The sequence below is a fragment of the Podarcis liolepis genome (genome assembly GCF_965112155.1).
Source record: "Podarcis liolepis genome assembly, chromosome: 7".
NCBI classification, from domain to species: domain Eukaryota; kingdom Metazoa; phylum Chordata; class Lepidosauria; order Squamata; family Lacertidae; genus Podarcis; species Podarcis liolepis.
In genome coordinates, this window is record NC_139561.1 from 56,031,633 (window position 1) to 56,048,753 (window position 17,121).

At 45.1% G+C, this 17,121-nt stretch overlaps 1 protein-coding gene across 2 annotated transcripts in view; it reads right to left on the minus strand.

Annotated features, from left to right (window-relative positions):
• Positions 1-1,278: 1,278 nt before the first annotated feature.
• The window catches only part of CHST8 (carbohydrate sulfotransferase 8), a 242,317-nt gene continuing 226,474 nt past the window's right edge, over positions 1,279-17,121 (minus strand). For both annotated transcript variants that reach the window (XM_083515202.1, XM_083515203.1), the window contains 2 exons: positions 7,062-7,099; positions 1,279-3,758 (listed from right to left, as the gene is read on the minus strand). In XM_083515202.1, the coding sequence (XP_083371328.1) occupies positions 2,610-3,758; positions 7,062-7,099 (1,187 nt within the window). In that variant the 3' untranslated portion in view covers positions 1,279-2,609. The remainder of the gene's footprint in view (positions 3,759-7,061; positions 7,100-17,121) is intronic.

A 17,121-nucleotide genomic window follows, 5' to 3' on the forward strand; every position in this document is an offset into this window, starting at 1 on the left:
GCTAATAGGCAACCAGTGCAGTTTCTTCAGTCCAGATGTCATATGCATTCTTGCATCCATCCCTGTCAAAATCTTGGCTACTGCATTCGGCAACAACAGCAGCTTCCAAACAGTTTCCAAGGGAAGCCCCATATAGAGGCCACTGCAGTAGTCTAAGATACAGGGTAAAGCTCCACATTTTGGAAATCCCCCCAGGTGTCAATTCTGCCTTTGAAATCCAGGTAATGGATGTATGGCAGCTATAGCATGGGATACAGGAGTAAAGTCATCTTTGTCCAAGAGGGTCTAGAATTGGTCTAGAAGCATCTGGGACCTGGAAACAGGAACTCCTAAAAATGCATTATATTAGGGAAATGTCTTGCCAAAAATGTGTTTATTAGGCAAATTTGCATTAAAATGGTTTATCAGAAGATAGGTACACTAAAATGCTGGTGAATTTCTGTCAGGGGACTGTTTGTTTCTTAACTTGCAAACCGCTGCATAGATGTGGCAAACTGAACAGAAGATCGGAAAAATGAGAAACAGAGAGTAACCAAAATTGACAGATCCAGCCATCTGTAGTCATCTTGTGCTTTGGATTTAACCAGGGTGTTAGGTGGGTGTGCAACCCAGATGTGCTAAGAGGCTTTCGCCAAATCTCTTCCGGCTTTATAAGACAAAAGTGACACCTTGAACTGTGCTCTGAGGCTTGTAAGGGGGCAATAAACTGTTTGCAACCATTAAAAATAAAGGACCCTGATGGGCAGGAAGTGGAATCTAAATTTATTTGCTACTTTAAAGGCAACATTTGATATTCCCTGAGACTACATAGATTAAACTAAAGATTTATGTTAATGCCAAGGATTAAAAGAATTTTAATAGTGTGCATAAAGATGTAAATGTGCTGTGTTTCATTTTCTTGCAGATGAATGTGCCATAAGGGAGCTGTAGATGGAAGAGAATGTATTCATATCCTGCAAATTGTAACATCTGGCTTAATTTTGCACTCATGTGTTCATTAAATATTAGTTGCCTTCTATTCGTGCATCCTTGAAATCACACTTTAATATGGAAAGATTTCCCTTCACCCTCTGTATTCCCAGAAGGCAACTGAAAACAGCTCCATAAAGCAATTTTTTACTAACCATATTTTTGTAAAATCCTATTTCTCTGTCTTCTCAAAAAAGAGTATCACAAAACCACCCATATTTCTCATTCTGTATCTGTGTGATTCAAACAAACACCTACACTCTTGCTGGAACCTCCCCACCCCCAACCCCATGTGCGAAAGCCCTGCCATTGGATGTTGAAAAATACCAAAGGGGGAAATAATAGATAAAATTATAATGGGATGGAGACAATTAAGGGGTGTATATATAACCAATTGCAAGCAGGGGTGGAATTATTTGAAAATGTCTGTATCAAGCTTATCCACAGATATTTTTTTCTAATTTTTGTCTTGCTCCTTCATCTCAATGAAAAGTGAACAAATTGTTTTACGGGTTCCATTAAAGATATGAACATTGATCACTGGTTAAAAAACTGAGCCTGGATAGCTCATTTGGTTAGGCTGTGATGCGGATAATACCAAGGTTGCAGGTTTGCTCCCCATATGGGACAGCTGCCTATTCCTGCCTTGCAGGGGGTTAGACTAGATGATCCTCAGGGTCCCTTCCAACTCTACAATTCTATGATTCTATATGCATTATTACCGTATACATATAATATGATATGTATATACACATTTCCTATAGCAACCAGCACATAAACATACTACTATATAAATACACTTATGTATGGATACTTATCAAATTATGCTGCAGATAATATAGCACCATGTGGAATGTGACTCTTCCATATGTATATAATTTTCTGTATAATTTTGCATATAATTAGCCAGAGTTTTTTTATATATATATAAAATGCACTTCACAACCCAACAATGCACTAGTGGCTTGGATATAGGTGAGCGCTTGATGCAAGAGGTGGTTGGGGGACAAATCTTGATTGGACCAGAGCCTCTAAATTCTGTGTGTAAACCCATTTAAATCTGATTTGTCTTTCTTCCCTAATTGTTAGCTATGTCCTATCTTACTTTCTTTTTGTATGCTGCGAGTATTCCATAGCTCTGCCTTGCATGTGCCATCAAGCTTTGCAGACTGAAGAATAAGTTGAAGGTGACAATTTTTCTTTATATTTATTAATTCCAAAATCATTTTTTAAAAACCCAACAACATGGATAGGAGTATTACTGCAAGGTTGATGATTCTTGAAAAACATAAGGGCACGTTGTGCTTCCAGAGTGTAGCAACGATTGTCCTGAATATGGGAGTAAATTTAGGGTGGTTCTACATTAGAAACCTGTCTTGGTGTTATAACAGGTTAACTTCCCTGACTTCTGCCACAAAGAATCCTGGGAATTGTAGTCTGGGGTCCCTGCTGTCAACAGTCCCTATTTCCCACCCTCTCTGAACACATTTCCCAGGTTCCCCTGTGTGACCAGTGTAGGTACCTGTGGTGTAGATATGTCCTTAGCTTATTTGCCAATGGGTACAGTTTATTTGGAACTTATTTTACACAGACTTGCATATGGGGAACCACAACAGTAGCTCCCAGTGCCTCTGCCACTGTCAATACAGATCTTCAAAAGGCTTTGAGTAGTTAAACATCAGATAATCCATGTAATAGAAATCGTAGCTACGTTGCCTTTGAGAAGGGGAGAGCTGTTTGAAATATTGCTGTGTAATTTGGGTGGTTGTTCTCTCTTCATCAGAATGCCTGTCTTTAAACCTAGGAAAAGTCAAATTTTGTGGCGCATTTATTAAATGCAAAAAGAAGTTAGCATCTTCCTCCATGGTTTCAAATTTACCAATAAAATCATAGTCTATCAAGCACGGGCTGCAGAGCCTGTTGACATGGTCCCAGTGAATATCCATGCCCACAGGCCGGTGGACATCAAGAAGATATTGAATGAACTCTTTAAAAGTTACCCCAGAACCTGTCCTCAGTGCCTCCTTCGTGGCATTGACGCGGTACCTTGAAATGATTGGTCTGCCAAAAACTGGGTGGTAGTAATTGTTGGGATGCTCAAACTTGTCTCGAAACGCCGAGACCAATTTTTCAAAAGGTTCACGGACAAAGAGCATCTTCGTGTAAGTGTTCAGCCTGTGGTTAATCCCTTTGCGATCAAACCCATCCAACCTTTTCAGATAATTCCCATAATGCACCGTGTTGTGTTGTATGACCTTGGTCGAGGAGGCCAGTCCATTAAGGACCATGAGTACCCTTTTCCAGTTGGAGCAACCGGCCTTGGGGACTTCGCAGTATAAAATTCGGTACTTATCTTCAACGAAGATCCTGGAAACGTGATAAGGGGTGATGATCCTTTTGTTGTTGCTCTTGTATTTCGAGCAAGTCTCTCTCATGATCTGCTTTCGCTCTCTTTGGGTCTTGTAGAGGCTTTTCCACTTGACGTCGTTCCTGTCCTCCGATTTCAAAATGGGCAGGTTGTGGAAGGAGCTGTTCACGGCTATCAGGATGGGGCTCTTTTTGATCACAAACCTCCTCCTCCGTTTATGAGTCCGGGCAGAATTAGCTCCTGCGCTTTTTTGGGAATGGTCTTTAATCACCACCAGGATGTTCTGCTTTCTGCTTGCACCTTCTTCCAGGGCAGCTCCATTGGGCACAGGGAGTAGCGAAGCCTTCTGGTTCGCGATTGGGAATTTGTCAGCAGCATACAGAGGCATTTTCCCGTCCTGATTGTTGCTGGATGTGCAGTCCTAATGGAAGAAAAGGCCCAAGAAATTACTAAATGAGAGAGCATTCATCACCACGGACAGCTTGCAGTGTTTAATGGCTCATGCTATTTGTACCGTTTTAGCTCAGCTTAGCTATGGAAGGAAATGCATTGTCTTGCACGCAGCTTTGGTGCTGCAGTAATTATTTTTCACCTTTCTGCTTTTGAATGTATTCTTCTTAACTTGAGCATCACTTCTAGGGGCAAACCAGAAAGACTCAGCTAGGAAACAGTTTTGGGTTTTATTTTTTTTTAATTGTTTCTTACTATGTTAGATTCTCCTCCTAGTTTTATACTATAAACTGCCCTGTGATCCTCAGATGAAGGGCAGTATAGAAATTCAATAAATAAGTAAGTTTATGTGTGACCGCAAAAGGTTTTCCTCTAGAGGGTACCACCTGCTCACAGTTGTATCCCAAGGTATGCTTTGACACTGATTCAGTGCTGAAGTGGAAATACCGTACTTTTCCGTGTATATGATGCCCCCATGTATAAGGGGACTAAATTTAAAGAAAATGAGGGGAGATGGCCCAAAGTTGTTGAGCTTTTTTGGGGGGAATTGGGAGGTTGGCAAAGTGGGCAACCGCTCCCCCCACAGCACTGCGGGTGGGAAGCTCCCTAGAGCATGGGCCTCCCACAGCTTCCTCCCTTATAGCACTATCCATGTATAGGACGACCCCAGTTTTTGGACATGATTTTTGAGTAAAAAATCCTCGTCTAATACATGGAAAAATACGGTAAATACTAGCAGTGTAGAACCACTTTGTATTGGGGCTGAATGATGAGATGAATGGGGTAATTTCATTCCTATCTATGTCAAACAGCAATGTCAATGAAGCACTCTGAGTCAGATGAGCACCCCCCTCTCAAGCCTCCCACTCTGTTTTTCTATACTTTCTTCTGTTTTGTACACTAGATTTCTATGTTTTTCTGTCAAAATAAAAAAATTCCTTCCTGTAGCACCTTAAAGACCAACTAAGTTAGTTCTAGGTATAAGCTTTCGTGTGCATGCACACTTCTTCAGATACACTGATATGTTTTTCTGTGTCTCTCTACTCTCGGTCCATGGGCTTTGTGAGAAGTGAGGCTGTCTAAAAGCTGCTGGTGGACCATCAAGGAGTGCTTGGTAATTTTTAAATTTTTGCTTTGTTCAAGCTGAGTAGCAGCAGATTTTTTAAATACTGTACAAAAAATCAACTGAAAAGCTTCCTTTAACTTGTAGATAAAAAACAACAACACCCACTGCTCTGCTTGCAAAAAACCCCAATCTAATTCCTTCAGAGCACTTCAGCCCCCACAGGCAGCATTCAGGACAGCCTCACCTTGAAGATGCAGTCTGGAGGATATCCGCTCCCAAACACAAGCAAGTACTGGGAAAGCCTAGCTGGATGATATGGTGCTGCTCCTATTTATTTCTAATTATAAGGTGAATTTGGGGTTTCCTGCTTGGATGAAGCACCTTCAGTAAGACTAGAGAAACCTCACCATGATTTGGTGGCTCTTACCCAGGCATAGGCAAAGTCGACCCTCCAGATGTTTTGGGACTACAACTCCCATCATCCCTAGCTAACAGGATCAGTGGTCAGGGATGATGGGAGTTGTAGTCCCAAAACATCTGGAGGGCCGAATTTGCCTATGCCTGCTCTTACCAGATGTGCCTGCTGCCATTCATTCTGTTCAATAAGGAGGGCTGCACTCAACTCAGTGGAAAGTGACTTTGTGCACGGAGAATATACCTCTTGTGTAACAAAATGGGAAGCCTTTGCATATGCGGAGCTCTAGACCATGACTCGGATATTCAAGTCACCCACACATAGAGTTGCCCAGACACCTTCACTGTGGGATGAGGGTGAAAGCTGGGCCACTAGGCCGAACTATTGCCTTCTGAAATCCTAGACATGCCTACTAAGACCAGTCGAGTTCTGTTGGGCTTACTCTCCTCAGCAATTTTGGAAGAAAGATTGAATAGCATTGCATACGAGAACTGCGCTTGTTCGTGTGCACAGTGAAGAGTTAGAAACTACTACATGTGTTAACCACTGTGCAATTCTTACAGAGACAAGAAATTCAGATTTATTTGTCTCTTGATCATTCATGGAATCATATAATCATCGAGTTGGAAGGGGTCCCAAAGGACTTCTAGTGCAATCCCCTGCAAAGGAGGAACCACAATTAAATAACCCAAGACAAATGGTTTACAATTTTGACAGCAGGGGAGTGTAAATGGATGGAGGACCTCTGCCCTTCTGCCCACCTTGCCAACAAGACCCAGCAGGGCTCTGAAAACAGGCTCAGCTCCCCTTGGTGGTTCTCCTTCCCCTTCAGGGTTGCAATTGCAGTGTGGTTTTCTTGTATTTTTGAAAGATTCTTTCCCCTTCAGTTGTATGGACTCAGTTGTTTTATGGAACTTGAAGGTCTGTGGGTATTTAATAAATGTGGACAACACAGCAGTAATGGGGTTATGTGTGTGTACAGCAGCTGTCAGGTCGATGGCAGTCATAGTCAAAACATCTGGAGGTTGGCAAGGGCTGGGGCATAGGATTGCAGGTTTACATGTGCAGTCTGGCCCCTCTCCTGTGCCTCATTTCATTTGATTTTTCTTGAATCGCTCACTCTGCCAGGGCTCCCATGCATTTCCAGTTTATTGCTCTAGAAAGATGTGAGCCATCTGTGCAGACGGGCTTTTAACCAAATTGACACCTACTGACACCATAAGCTGGTCATTATGCAGAGTTCAGGATCATTCAGGTTTGCAATATATCATGACTCTGCTTATAAACCCACCGCTAGCATGTCATGATCAGCAGATATCTGCGACTGAATTTCTCCCTGTGCCGGTAAAATCTGCGCAACGCTCCCATAAATGTCAAAGGGGTTTTTACAGGACAGCTCATGCCGTTGCAAATAACTAAGAGCCACTAGATGGAGCAATTTCACCAAGGTTTTTCATGCTGGCAATTCTAAAGGACTTAAAAGTGGGTTTTTATTAGTTCAGTTTGATACATAATGTGGATATGCAAAATGTTCCTAGGCAAAGTGCATCAGATTTATCCATCCTAACAAGCTACCAACAAAGCTGCATTGCACTGGCCTAACAAATCGAGATAATTTAATAAGAACATCTGTATTCTGGGGAATTGTGACGCTTCCTGCCTTCTTCAATCTCTCTTCCTCCAATCATTCTGTCGTCTCTAAGGCCATCGCGCACATCTCCCAACACCCTGTAATTCAGATACGATTCAGATTATGCAGCTTCCCTCAAAACCTTTCAAAAGAGGCAACTTACTTTTTTGGGTTGCTGTGATCCCATGTTATATCTCAGACCTAAACAAAGAAAGAAAAGTATTATTACAAGCAGGAACTTAGGAACTTGCAACAAAATGTTTTCTCGTGCCTAATCAGAGTGTGTGTGATCAGGATTCCAGATTGCCATTCCATTACAGCAGGCGTATCCCTCTCTTCCTCCTGCAGCCCCACTTTTGATTTTATTTTTCAGCTGCCAGTCAACATTCTGTGGTTTCTGAGCATGCTCAGTCCTGTATTAGGCTACCCCCTTTTAAAAAATATATTTTATAAAATATATATTTTATATTTCCACAAACAGTGTGGGTTCCCTGAACACACTGGCACCTTCCTCTTGTTTCTCAGTCGCCTCATTTTGCCTTCGATGAGAGTTCGCAGTTAGAGGGCATGATACACTCTGGAAGTGCCCACCCCATAACAGGCCTATAGGGTGGGTAACTGACAGGTGAAAAAGAAACCGGAGGTCCCAGCAATAACAAACACATCTAATTACAAAGAGACCCCAAGAAATGTACAACTTCTTTTTGCTGTGTCAGTGGGGTGTATCAATTCCTCCCCCTTCAAATTAAATTAAATTTTGAATTGTTGTTATTATTACTTTACAAATTTCCTATTTATTTATTTATTTATTTATTTATTTATTTATTTATTTATATGTATGTGTGTGTGTGTGTGTATACACACACACACACACACACACACACACACACACACACACACATACATACCCCGCCCATCTGGCTGGGCTTCCCCAGCCACTCTGGGCGGCTTCCAACAAAAGATTAAAAATATACTAAAAAATGAGTCATAAAAACTTCCCTAAATAGGCTGTGTGGACACCGTAACATGGCACTGAATCAAAACTCATTCACAATTACGTCTATTAACTATTCTTGAATCTATATTTACAGATTGCCCCCTCATATATAAGATCAAGGCAGTGTGCAAGAAAATATGCAAGGGCAATGAAATAATAAAATATCATAAAAACAATACAAATTAATCAAACGACAACTGGTTTATCCTGAAAAGCACAAAAGAGGTTTCTAAGACACATCTAAAAATGAGCTTCAAGCATGTCTGCTGAATCTCTGCTGGAAGAGTATTCCACAGCATGGGATCAGTGACCAGTTGTTTAGTGGCCATTTCAGCCCTGCAGAGTCCCTTCAGGACAGTCACTGCCACGCCCCCTCATAGCCACAGCCCCTTTTAAGAGTATGCAATAATAATGATAATTAGGGATGCACTGAAACAATCAGTGCAGATCTCCATGTGCTGCCTTTCAGCTAGATCTACCATTTTCTGTGGAGGTACGTGGGGAAAGGTGCTCCAATATTTTCCTTCGGAGTGACTTGTGTTTTCCTTGAAGTTGCGTTGTAAGTAATACAACTTGTGTGCGCTATTTTTGAAATGGAAGCCTCTTTTTGTTTCCAGTGTTCCTAAATGCTTCGCTTTGGCGCATACAGAACAATTCCTCAGCGCCTTCTTCAGAGTGACCCTAGGAGCCAATCCTCAGTGGCCAACTCGTCTCCTTTCACTCTGATTGGTTCCAATCAGTACAAAGGATGAAAGACTTCTCAGTGGATTCTGCAGGTCCAGGCCCCTCCCCCTCCCCGCCCTCTGTTGCATCCATATTGCTGCCAGCCAGTGGTGGAGCTTCATGCTCCGGCACCAGGGGGCGGAGAGCAGGTGGGGCAGGGCTGGTGCGCGTCCCAGGGGCAGGGCACGCTGCCCGCAGGAGTGTGGCCTGCATCCTGGGGGCATGGTGCGCCTTCTGCAGGGGCGTGGTGCGTGTCCTGGGGCTGTGGCATGCGTCCTGGGGGCGTGGCACGATGCCTGCAGGGGCGTGGTGCCCAGTGCGGGCGGGGGTGTAGCCACGATGACACCCCACCGGAATCACACTGCTGGGGGTGGCGTGTTCCCCCTGCACTCCTCTTCTTCCACCAGTGCTGCCAGCCCCCCCACTACTCTTAGCCCTGGGAGGAAAGCTTTTATTAGCACCAAAGGGAACCTTTTTTGGTGGTGGTGAGGGGGGGACGCATAAAGGCACTGGGGGACCTCTTTCCTGCCCTGCATGCTGCACCAACTCCCGAGGTTTCCAAATGCAAGAAAGCCCCTTGTTTTGCAAGCACATTTCTCACCCAGCCTCTTGTCATTTTGCAGCTCTTTGCAAACAGCATTTCCATCCTACCTGCACCTAATTATCCCAGAGTCTGGATCATCATCCAGGCCCATTCAAAGACACAAACTGGCCTGTATATAAATGGGATAATATTGTGCCAACAAATGTCTATCACGCAGTGGCAGCATCACACAAGGCAACGCTCCTCTACTTCTGCGGCTTCGCTGGCTGCTAGTCTATTAAAATGCAGGCACGGAGCGTGCTAACAAAGCCAAGATCCCTTATTTGTTGCTTGGAAGTGAATGCAGGAAGAGATAGAGAGAGATGGAGAGAATGTGTGACTTAAATTGCTTGAGGATTATGCAATCTGGCTGGCTTCTTTATGCATCTCTCTGGTAAGGATACGGCCACTTGTCACTGTCAGCGCTGCCTGAGCAAGCTTCAGTTTAATTAATGGGGCTTTGCAATCTCTAGACTTTTGACAAGGAGAACCGCGGGTCAACGCGCTGTTGCACAACAGCATGATAGCCTATTGATGGAAGAGCTAGGCTGCAGCTCAGTCCTATCAGACGTTTTTTAATTGGAGGCACTTTTCTTTGGTCTTGCTGCTGTGGGTGTGAAACCCGACCAGCGGCAGATCACACCTGTTACCCCTCCAAAGCCACATGAATCTGGATGACCCTAGGGTGTGGCTACAAATTGGGAGCTGCACCCAGTGTTGCATTCCATGAGATAGATACCCTCAGATGGTACCACGCTTCTTTCTGATCTTATTTCCACTTCTTGCACCCCTCCACAACCACAGAGTCTGGAATTAAGCACCGCGACACATATGCGGCTCCCACGCAAAGCAGCCGGTCTGCCTTGTGCGCTGGGTGTCAGGTGATGCCGCCATGCTGAGAGCCCCCCGGGAGGGAGGGACAAATCTGTCAATCTTCGTTTCTCCTGGTTTCTAATTTTTCGACTCTTTAAGTTCAGTCTGCCACGTTTCTGCATGAGTTTTTTTTTTTTTTGGGGGGGGGGGGAGTCCTCACAAAAACCCAGCAGCATTTTAGTGTGCAGAAGTTTCTGGGAGTCAGAAACTCTGGCTATCTACTGAAAATTACCCACAGATATACTACTACTACTACTACTACTACTACTACTACTACTACTACTTTATTATTTATACCCCATCCATCTGGCTGGGTTTCCCCAGCCACTCTAGGTGGCTCCTAACAGAATATTAAAAACATGATAAAACATCAAACATTAAAAACTTCCCTAAACAGGGCTGCCTTCAGATCACTGGTGGAGGAAGAGGAGTGCGGGGGGAGCACACCGCCCCTGGCAGCGTGATCCCGGTAGGGTGCCATCACGGCTGCCCACTGCCCATGCTGGTGCCACGCCCCTGCAGGCGCCGTGCCCCGCCACCAGGATGCGCGCCATGCCCCTGCAGGCGGTGTGCCCCACCCCAGGACATGTGCCCCGTCCCCGGAACACATGCCAGCCCTGCCCCCACCTGCTCTCCGCCCCCTGGTGGCAGAGCATGAAGCTCCGCCACTGCTTCAGATGTCTTCTAAAAGTCAGGTAGTTGTTTATTTACTTGACATCTGGTGGGAGAGTGTTTCACAGGGCAAGCGCCACTACCAAGAAGGCCCTCTGCCTGGTTCCCTGTAACCTGGCTTCTTGCAGTGAGGGAAACGCCAGAAGGCCCTCAGAGCTGGACCTCAGTGTCCAGGTAGAACGATGGGGGTGGAGACGCTCCTTCAGGTATACTCGGCCAAGGCTGTTTAGGGCTTTAAAGGCCAGCACCAACACTTTGAATTGTGCTTGGAAACGTACTGGGAGCCAGTGTAGTAGATGGTGCTCTACTTTTTGGCCACTCAGGTTTCTTGACAGCTTTGCTCAATAACAGCCTTGTTTGCCATGAAGACAGCCACCCATTCTGAAGTGGATGGCATTCTGAGGCATTTGCTTTGAGGATGGGTGTCTCCATCCTTTACCATGGATGCCTTCAATGTGTTTATTCATTTGTTCCATTTCTAAAGTGCCATCCGTAAGTCAGGTTCCTGGGGTACCTTATAATATTCCCATTTCAGCAATAATGATGCATATTAATAAAACAACCATTTAAATAATTGATACAAACACGGAATTTAAACAACCACCTTGTCAGAGCAAATGGGTAAGTTCCTTTGCAGCAGGTCTTTCCAGTTTTCATCAAAGATCTGGGCCAAAAAGTACATATTTTGGGTGGTGATGGAACCCCCCAGCAATGAAGCCATCACCCATACTTCCAAGGGGAAGGAATTCCATTAATGGCATGCTGCTTCAGAAAGGCTAAACCCATTGGTGGGACAATGAGATGGGCTTCCATTAGATGTCTCAGGAGATGCTTCCATCCCCAAGTCCCACAGTGGAGTCAGATTTATTTTCATCTTATTTTTATCTACCACAATCTCAAAGCATATTTCTTCCTCCAAAGAATCCCATTAATTTGTCCCTTACAGAGTACAATTCCCTGAACTCTTTATTTAGGGTGGGGGGAGTGATGTGCTCTAAATGTGCTTTAAATGTAGGCTGTGTATGCGGCTACCCTCACAAAAGAAAGGCTTAACAGAATTAAAGTAAAACAAGGTGACATCAATAGAAGTTAACTTAAACTCAAATAGATTGCATTTCCCCCCTAGTTCTGAATTTCTCTAGCATATCACAGCATGCCCCTTCGAAAAAAGAAAGGCTGGCTTCTTTTAACAAACAGTCCCGCAGCGGGAAGGAAACTGTACTTGGTTGCTTAAAGGGAAAAAGAAAGCATTGTGGTTTTGTTTTTTGTTTTTTTAAAATAACAATACCCTGAAGCTTTAAAACGTTGAAGGCCAGCATGATGCCACTGCCCCATTCCAGGTCTGAGGAATGTTTGAAGACTGTGGAAAGGTGGGAATGGTTTGGATAAGGTTGTAGTTATCATGTGAGGTAAGGCATGGAGCAGGGGTGTGGCATGTCAGGCTTCCCGTGCCACTGGTTGGAGGAGGAAGCGAGAACACCTAACAGAGGCAGATTTTGGGCAGTGCGACCAGTTCTGCTGCACTGGGAGCCAACACCAGAGGGTGCTGCAGAGCTCTGCAACAAGAACTTAGTGAATTGAGTAAAATGGAAGGTGAGGGGTGGTGGTGGTGGGACCGAATTTTGACCACACACAGGTTACTTCAAAGACCAAAGTTTGCCACTGTTCCCAGAACCCCCCTGCGCCAGTGATGATCCTGACCAGCTGCATCTGAATGCCAGCTTTCATCAGAGGAAAGGGAAAAAAGTGCTTTCTGCATCTCCTCCACCCTTCATTTCAAGTGGCCAGTGACATTTCCATGGAGAGGCTGTTTCACAATGTGTCTTTAAAATAATGATAAAAATGCCTCGGGAGAAACCGGTGGAAGCCAGCTTCCACTGAACACGAGAACGCCAGAAGAGCCTTCTGGATCAGGCCAGTGGTCCATCTAGTCCAGATGCCATAAAGTGAAGCCTGCAAACAGAACTGGAGGACAAGGACACTTTCCCCTCCTGTGGCTTCCAGAAAGTGGTTCAGCTGCATTACTGCTTCCAGCCATGGCCCATCAATTTCAAGGGGTCTACTCTGAGTAAGTATTCTCTTTCCAGGGGCACAGACCCTGAAGCAGCCACCAACTTCCTACGGCTTGGTGGGTGTCGCAGAACAGGTCTATATTTACGGTCCTTTGCATGTCGCAATGGAACCCTTTTATTTTAAGATTCTGTGATGGGATTTTCCCGCCCCCCCCCCAAGACATTTATGGTGACTGAGCCTGTGCACACATTACATTAACAGTGCAAGATGATCACAGATGAGGAGGCCTCTTATTTCCCTGTGCAGAAGCAGCAGCAGTGTTGAGGAAGGCCTGAAACACGTTTGCTGGCCCCAAATAACTTCTTGTCCAGCAGATGTAATCTGCGGCTGTTTTCCTTCCAGAGCAAGTTATTAATGTTTGCTGTTTACTCAAGGCTTTTACAGCTTCCTTTTTTTGGTAATTCTCACAGAGGCTTTCCTTTTTATTGCATTCTTCCTGTGAGAAACGCTGGGGAGGATCTTTTTTCTTTCTTTAATAGAGTTTACTTAACATTTGAATTGGAATCTAGGAGCATTTTCTAGTGATGAAAAGTGGAGAGGGCAGGAATAATAATATTTAGGCTACAGTCCAAAGCATCCTTCTTGGGACCAAGCTCAGTTGAGTGGATGGGACTAACCTCCCAGGAAATATTTTGTTAAGTTGCAAACAGCGAGCACAGTGCAATAAGTCAAACCTTTTCAAACCCAAGATCTGGTTTCTTTTTTCTGAAACAGGGTACTCATTTCTTCTTCTTTACTTATTCAGAAGTAATACTGAACCAAAATTACCATATTTTTCCATCTATAAGATGTCCCCATGTATAAGATGCCCCCTATTTTGGGGGACTCAGATTTAAGAAAATGGGGAGGGGAGATGTATCCGTGTATAAGACGCCCCCTAATTTTTGACATTATTTTTTAGGGGGAAAAACCTACGGCTTATACACGGAAAAATACGGTAAGTGCTTTGTGAATTAGCCTTCAGTTTATTCACCTCCAGCTCCCATTTCATGATTTGATGTCCTTCCAATTTATTGACAAACCACCATCTGCTATTGCAGCCAAACTGTGCAAGCTATGATTTCTACAAACCATAGTTTACCCACAAAGCAGGATTAGGTGTTGTCTGCATGCTTGGTTTGCAGACAGATTATGGCTTCTGTAAAGCTTAGTTTTGTGGGTTGGTTGTAATAAGAAAATATAGTTTACTGCTAAACCAGAAGTGATGGAGGAAATGGGAGCATTTGCGGGGATGATGGAGGCAAAGAGCTGATGGGAGGGTACCAGTCCTTCTGGTCAGATCCACTGACAGGTGGTATGCTACAAAGGGCTTTCAACTGCACCAGCAAAGGGCATCAAATATGACTTAAGTGTTAGGCTCAGTAGCAAGCAGTGGCACATACGACCACAGGGGCAATGGAGAAGAAAGATCCTGCCAGCCCAGCCTCCTGGATGGAGGTCCTTCCCAAAGAAGGACTCTTTCATCCAGGGATAGCTAAACTAGGATCATCCAACTTTTGCTTAACTACAATTCACATCAGCCCCATCAACCTGTTTAAAACTGGTTACTGACTTCTCAAGGGTATCCCAGAGTGCTCTCACTGAGAAGATATACTTCTGTTGTAGACTGACCAACAATGTCTCTTTGGATAATCTTAAGATCTTCTTGGTGTGTGCTGAGGGAAGCAGTGGTCCCAAGTTGCTTAGGGCCTTAGATTTCAACAGCAAAGGCTCCATATCTGACAGGCAACCAGTGCAGTTCTTTCAACAGTAAAGCAATGTGTGAGAAACTGGGCAGCCCCTGGGCTTCTAGCAGTTGCATATGAACTAGCTGCAGCTTCTAAATCAGATGCAAGAAGTAGTCCCTCATATAGTGCATTGCAACCATCTAAATGTAAGGTTACGAATGCATGGTCCACTGTGGTAAGACTAACTGGTTGCAGCTGGTGAACAAACTAAAGCTGGCAATGGGTGCTCCACTGATGTTGTTCTTAGCATTTCTTGGGGGGGGGGGAATCAGTTAAATTTCCCTTGCACTTAATTACACCCAATCATGCCATTAGGCATTCGACTCTGATTAGTAATCAGCATTATAATACTATTAACATAATTTATTTAATATTGTGTTTAAATGTTGTAACCCACCCTGGGACCCTAGGGTGAAGGGCGAGTAATTAATAATAATAGCAACAACAATCCTATTCATGGTGTGATCCTTGATTGTCTGGGCTCACCAATGTGATTAACAGGGGAAAGAAAAGTTTCAGTCCCATCAAAATTGCTATTTTCTGCCTGAAAACAGAGCGTATTTCATACATGACACAAGTTAAAGATGGACTACTCAAAACATACATGGGCAAGTTTAATTAAAAGACTTTGACAAGCTTCCTGGCAGATACCACAGCTTGTTTGTTTTTCTTGCTTACATTTTTAGGCATCCTAATGAGAGAGTGACATTTCCTAGACTTAATTGATATTTACTAAGAATTCTGCAATGAGAGCTGAAAAGCCAGTCTGAGGCTCTTCTGTCCCCCAGTCCCACCATGGCCCTATCTCTGGGAATATCACTAATTAGCATCATTAGCGTTCAAGCTCTGTCAGCACTTACCGTACTTGGGGTTTGTACTTAACACATTTCAGTTATTCTCCACTGTCACATTTGATATTTGCAGAAAGACAGCCTTCTGAGGAAGCATGACTCTAACAAAGCACCAGCCTTCCTTCGGGTTATTACTATTTTTATTACCCAACCGTCGGTCTTAACTGGAGCCTGTGCAGAGCCTAGACTGGCTTGTGGAGGCACAGCTTGGAAGGGTGGGGAAGCAAATCCTCCCCTTTGGTCCTTCTTGGTACAGGCAGGCATAATGGGCAGAGTCATGAGCCTGGCTTCTTGCCAGGAAAGGAGCTGCACAGAGAAGCGGGTGTAAAAGCTACGTCTGCCACCACCTTTTGGTTCTGGGCATCCAATACTCCCTACTTTCTGTGGTCCAGCAGATACTCCTCAGCACGGCCTTCTGAGACCAGTTCTCCAAGAAGGATCAGAGCCACCATAACACTATGCTTCCCAGTCCCAAACCAGACAAAAGGATACAAGAAAAAGATCCAAAGGGTTGATGCTGTCAAAGTTGTTGAGAGCCCCAGGAGAACCAACAGGGTCAGACTCCCCACCTGCATGCATTCCCCAGCATAAGGCACCCACCAAACAGACCAAGGCTGTTTCTGTTTCAGACCTGGGTCTGCAGCAAGACTGGAAAGATTTAGTTACGGTATGTCTTTATATTACTTACTAGGGGAGCTCTGCCCCACTGCTTACTGGCCCATTGGCAGTATCCCGTCCTCATGGAGAGTGCTGAAAACCTCTCATGGGCCCCAGATGCTTGTGGTCTATACTAGGAGTCAGCTTGAAGGCAATGTTCCAGCAGAGTTTGGAGATATAGGGAGCAATGGTGGTATAAAGTCCTCCATTTGCCCACTGGTGTACGAACGGAGGGGAGGCAGGGGAGCGCACCGCCCCAGGCACCATTTGGGGAAAGGGTGCCATCACGGCCACCCCCCCGGGACGTACGCCGCACACCGTGCAATCCTGGACATGTACCACGCCCCTGCAGGCGATGTGCCACGCCCTTGCGCCGCTTGCCACGTCCCCAGATGACGTGACACTCCCCTGGGACTCGTGTCAGCCACACCCCCGCCTGTTCTTCGCTCCGGGGGCTGCAGCATGCTGCTCCGCCACTGCCTTTGCCCTCCGGCAAGACTTCCTGGCTGCTGCAGGCTTTCCTTTTATCTGCTGGTTCCTAGTAGTAGCAGACAAGGAAGGGTTAATACTCCACCTGCTCTACAAACCACTCTCTCCTGAAGCTGCTCTGCACCAGTACTTTGGCTTATAGAAATGTGAGGTGCTATCTTACACCAGGTCAGACAATATTTTTTTTGCACATCTAGTGCAGCATCGCCTACTCTGACTGGCAGCACCTGCTCTCCGGTGCCTAAGCCTTTTGCAGGTGTTTGCTTGCATAGCTGAGTTGGCTGGTATTCTGCCATGGAGAAAGTGAGATGAGCCGGGTGGTGCGAGCCTCCCCTGAACGCCAAAGCTAGCTGGAATGCAAACTAGTCAGATGTCATTATTTTCCCAAACATCTGCTGGGGCCAAGAGGCACATCACCAGGCAGGCCTCCATCACCAAGGTGGCAGCTCCGAGGCCTCTTCCGGGAGGCAGCCTCATCCTCCTGGCTGCCTTCCCCCTGCACTGGTGCCTTTGCTCTGCAAATGTCAGTCCCAAGTTCTGGACTGACAAGTACCAAGCAGGTACTTGCCTCCAAGGCC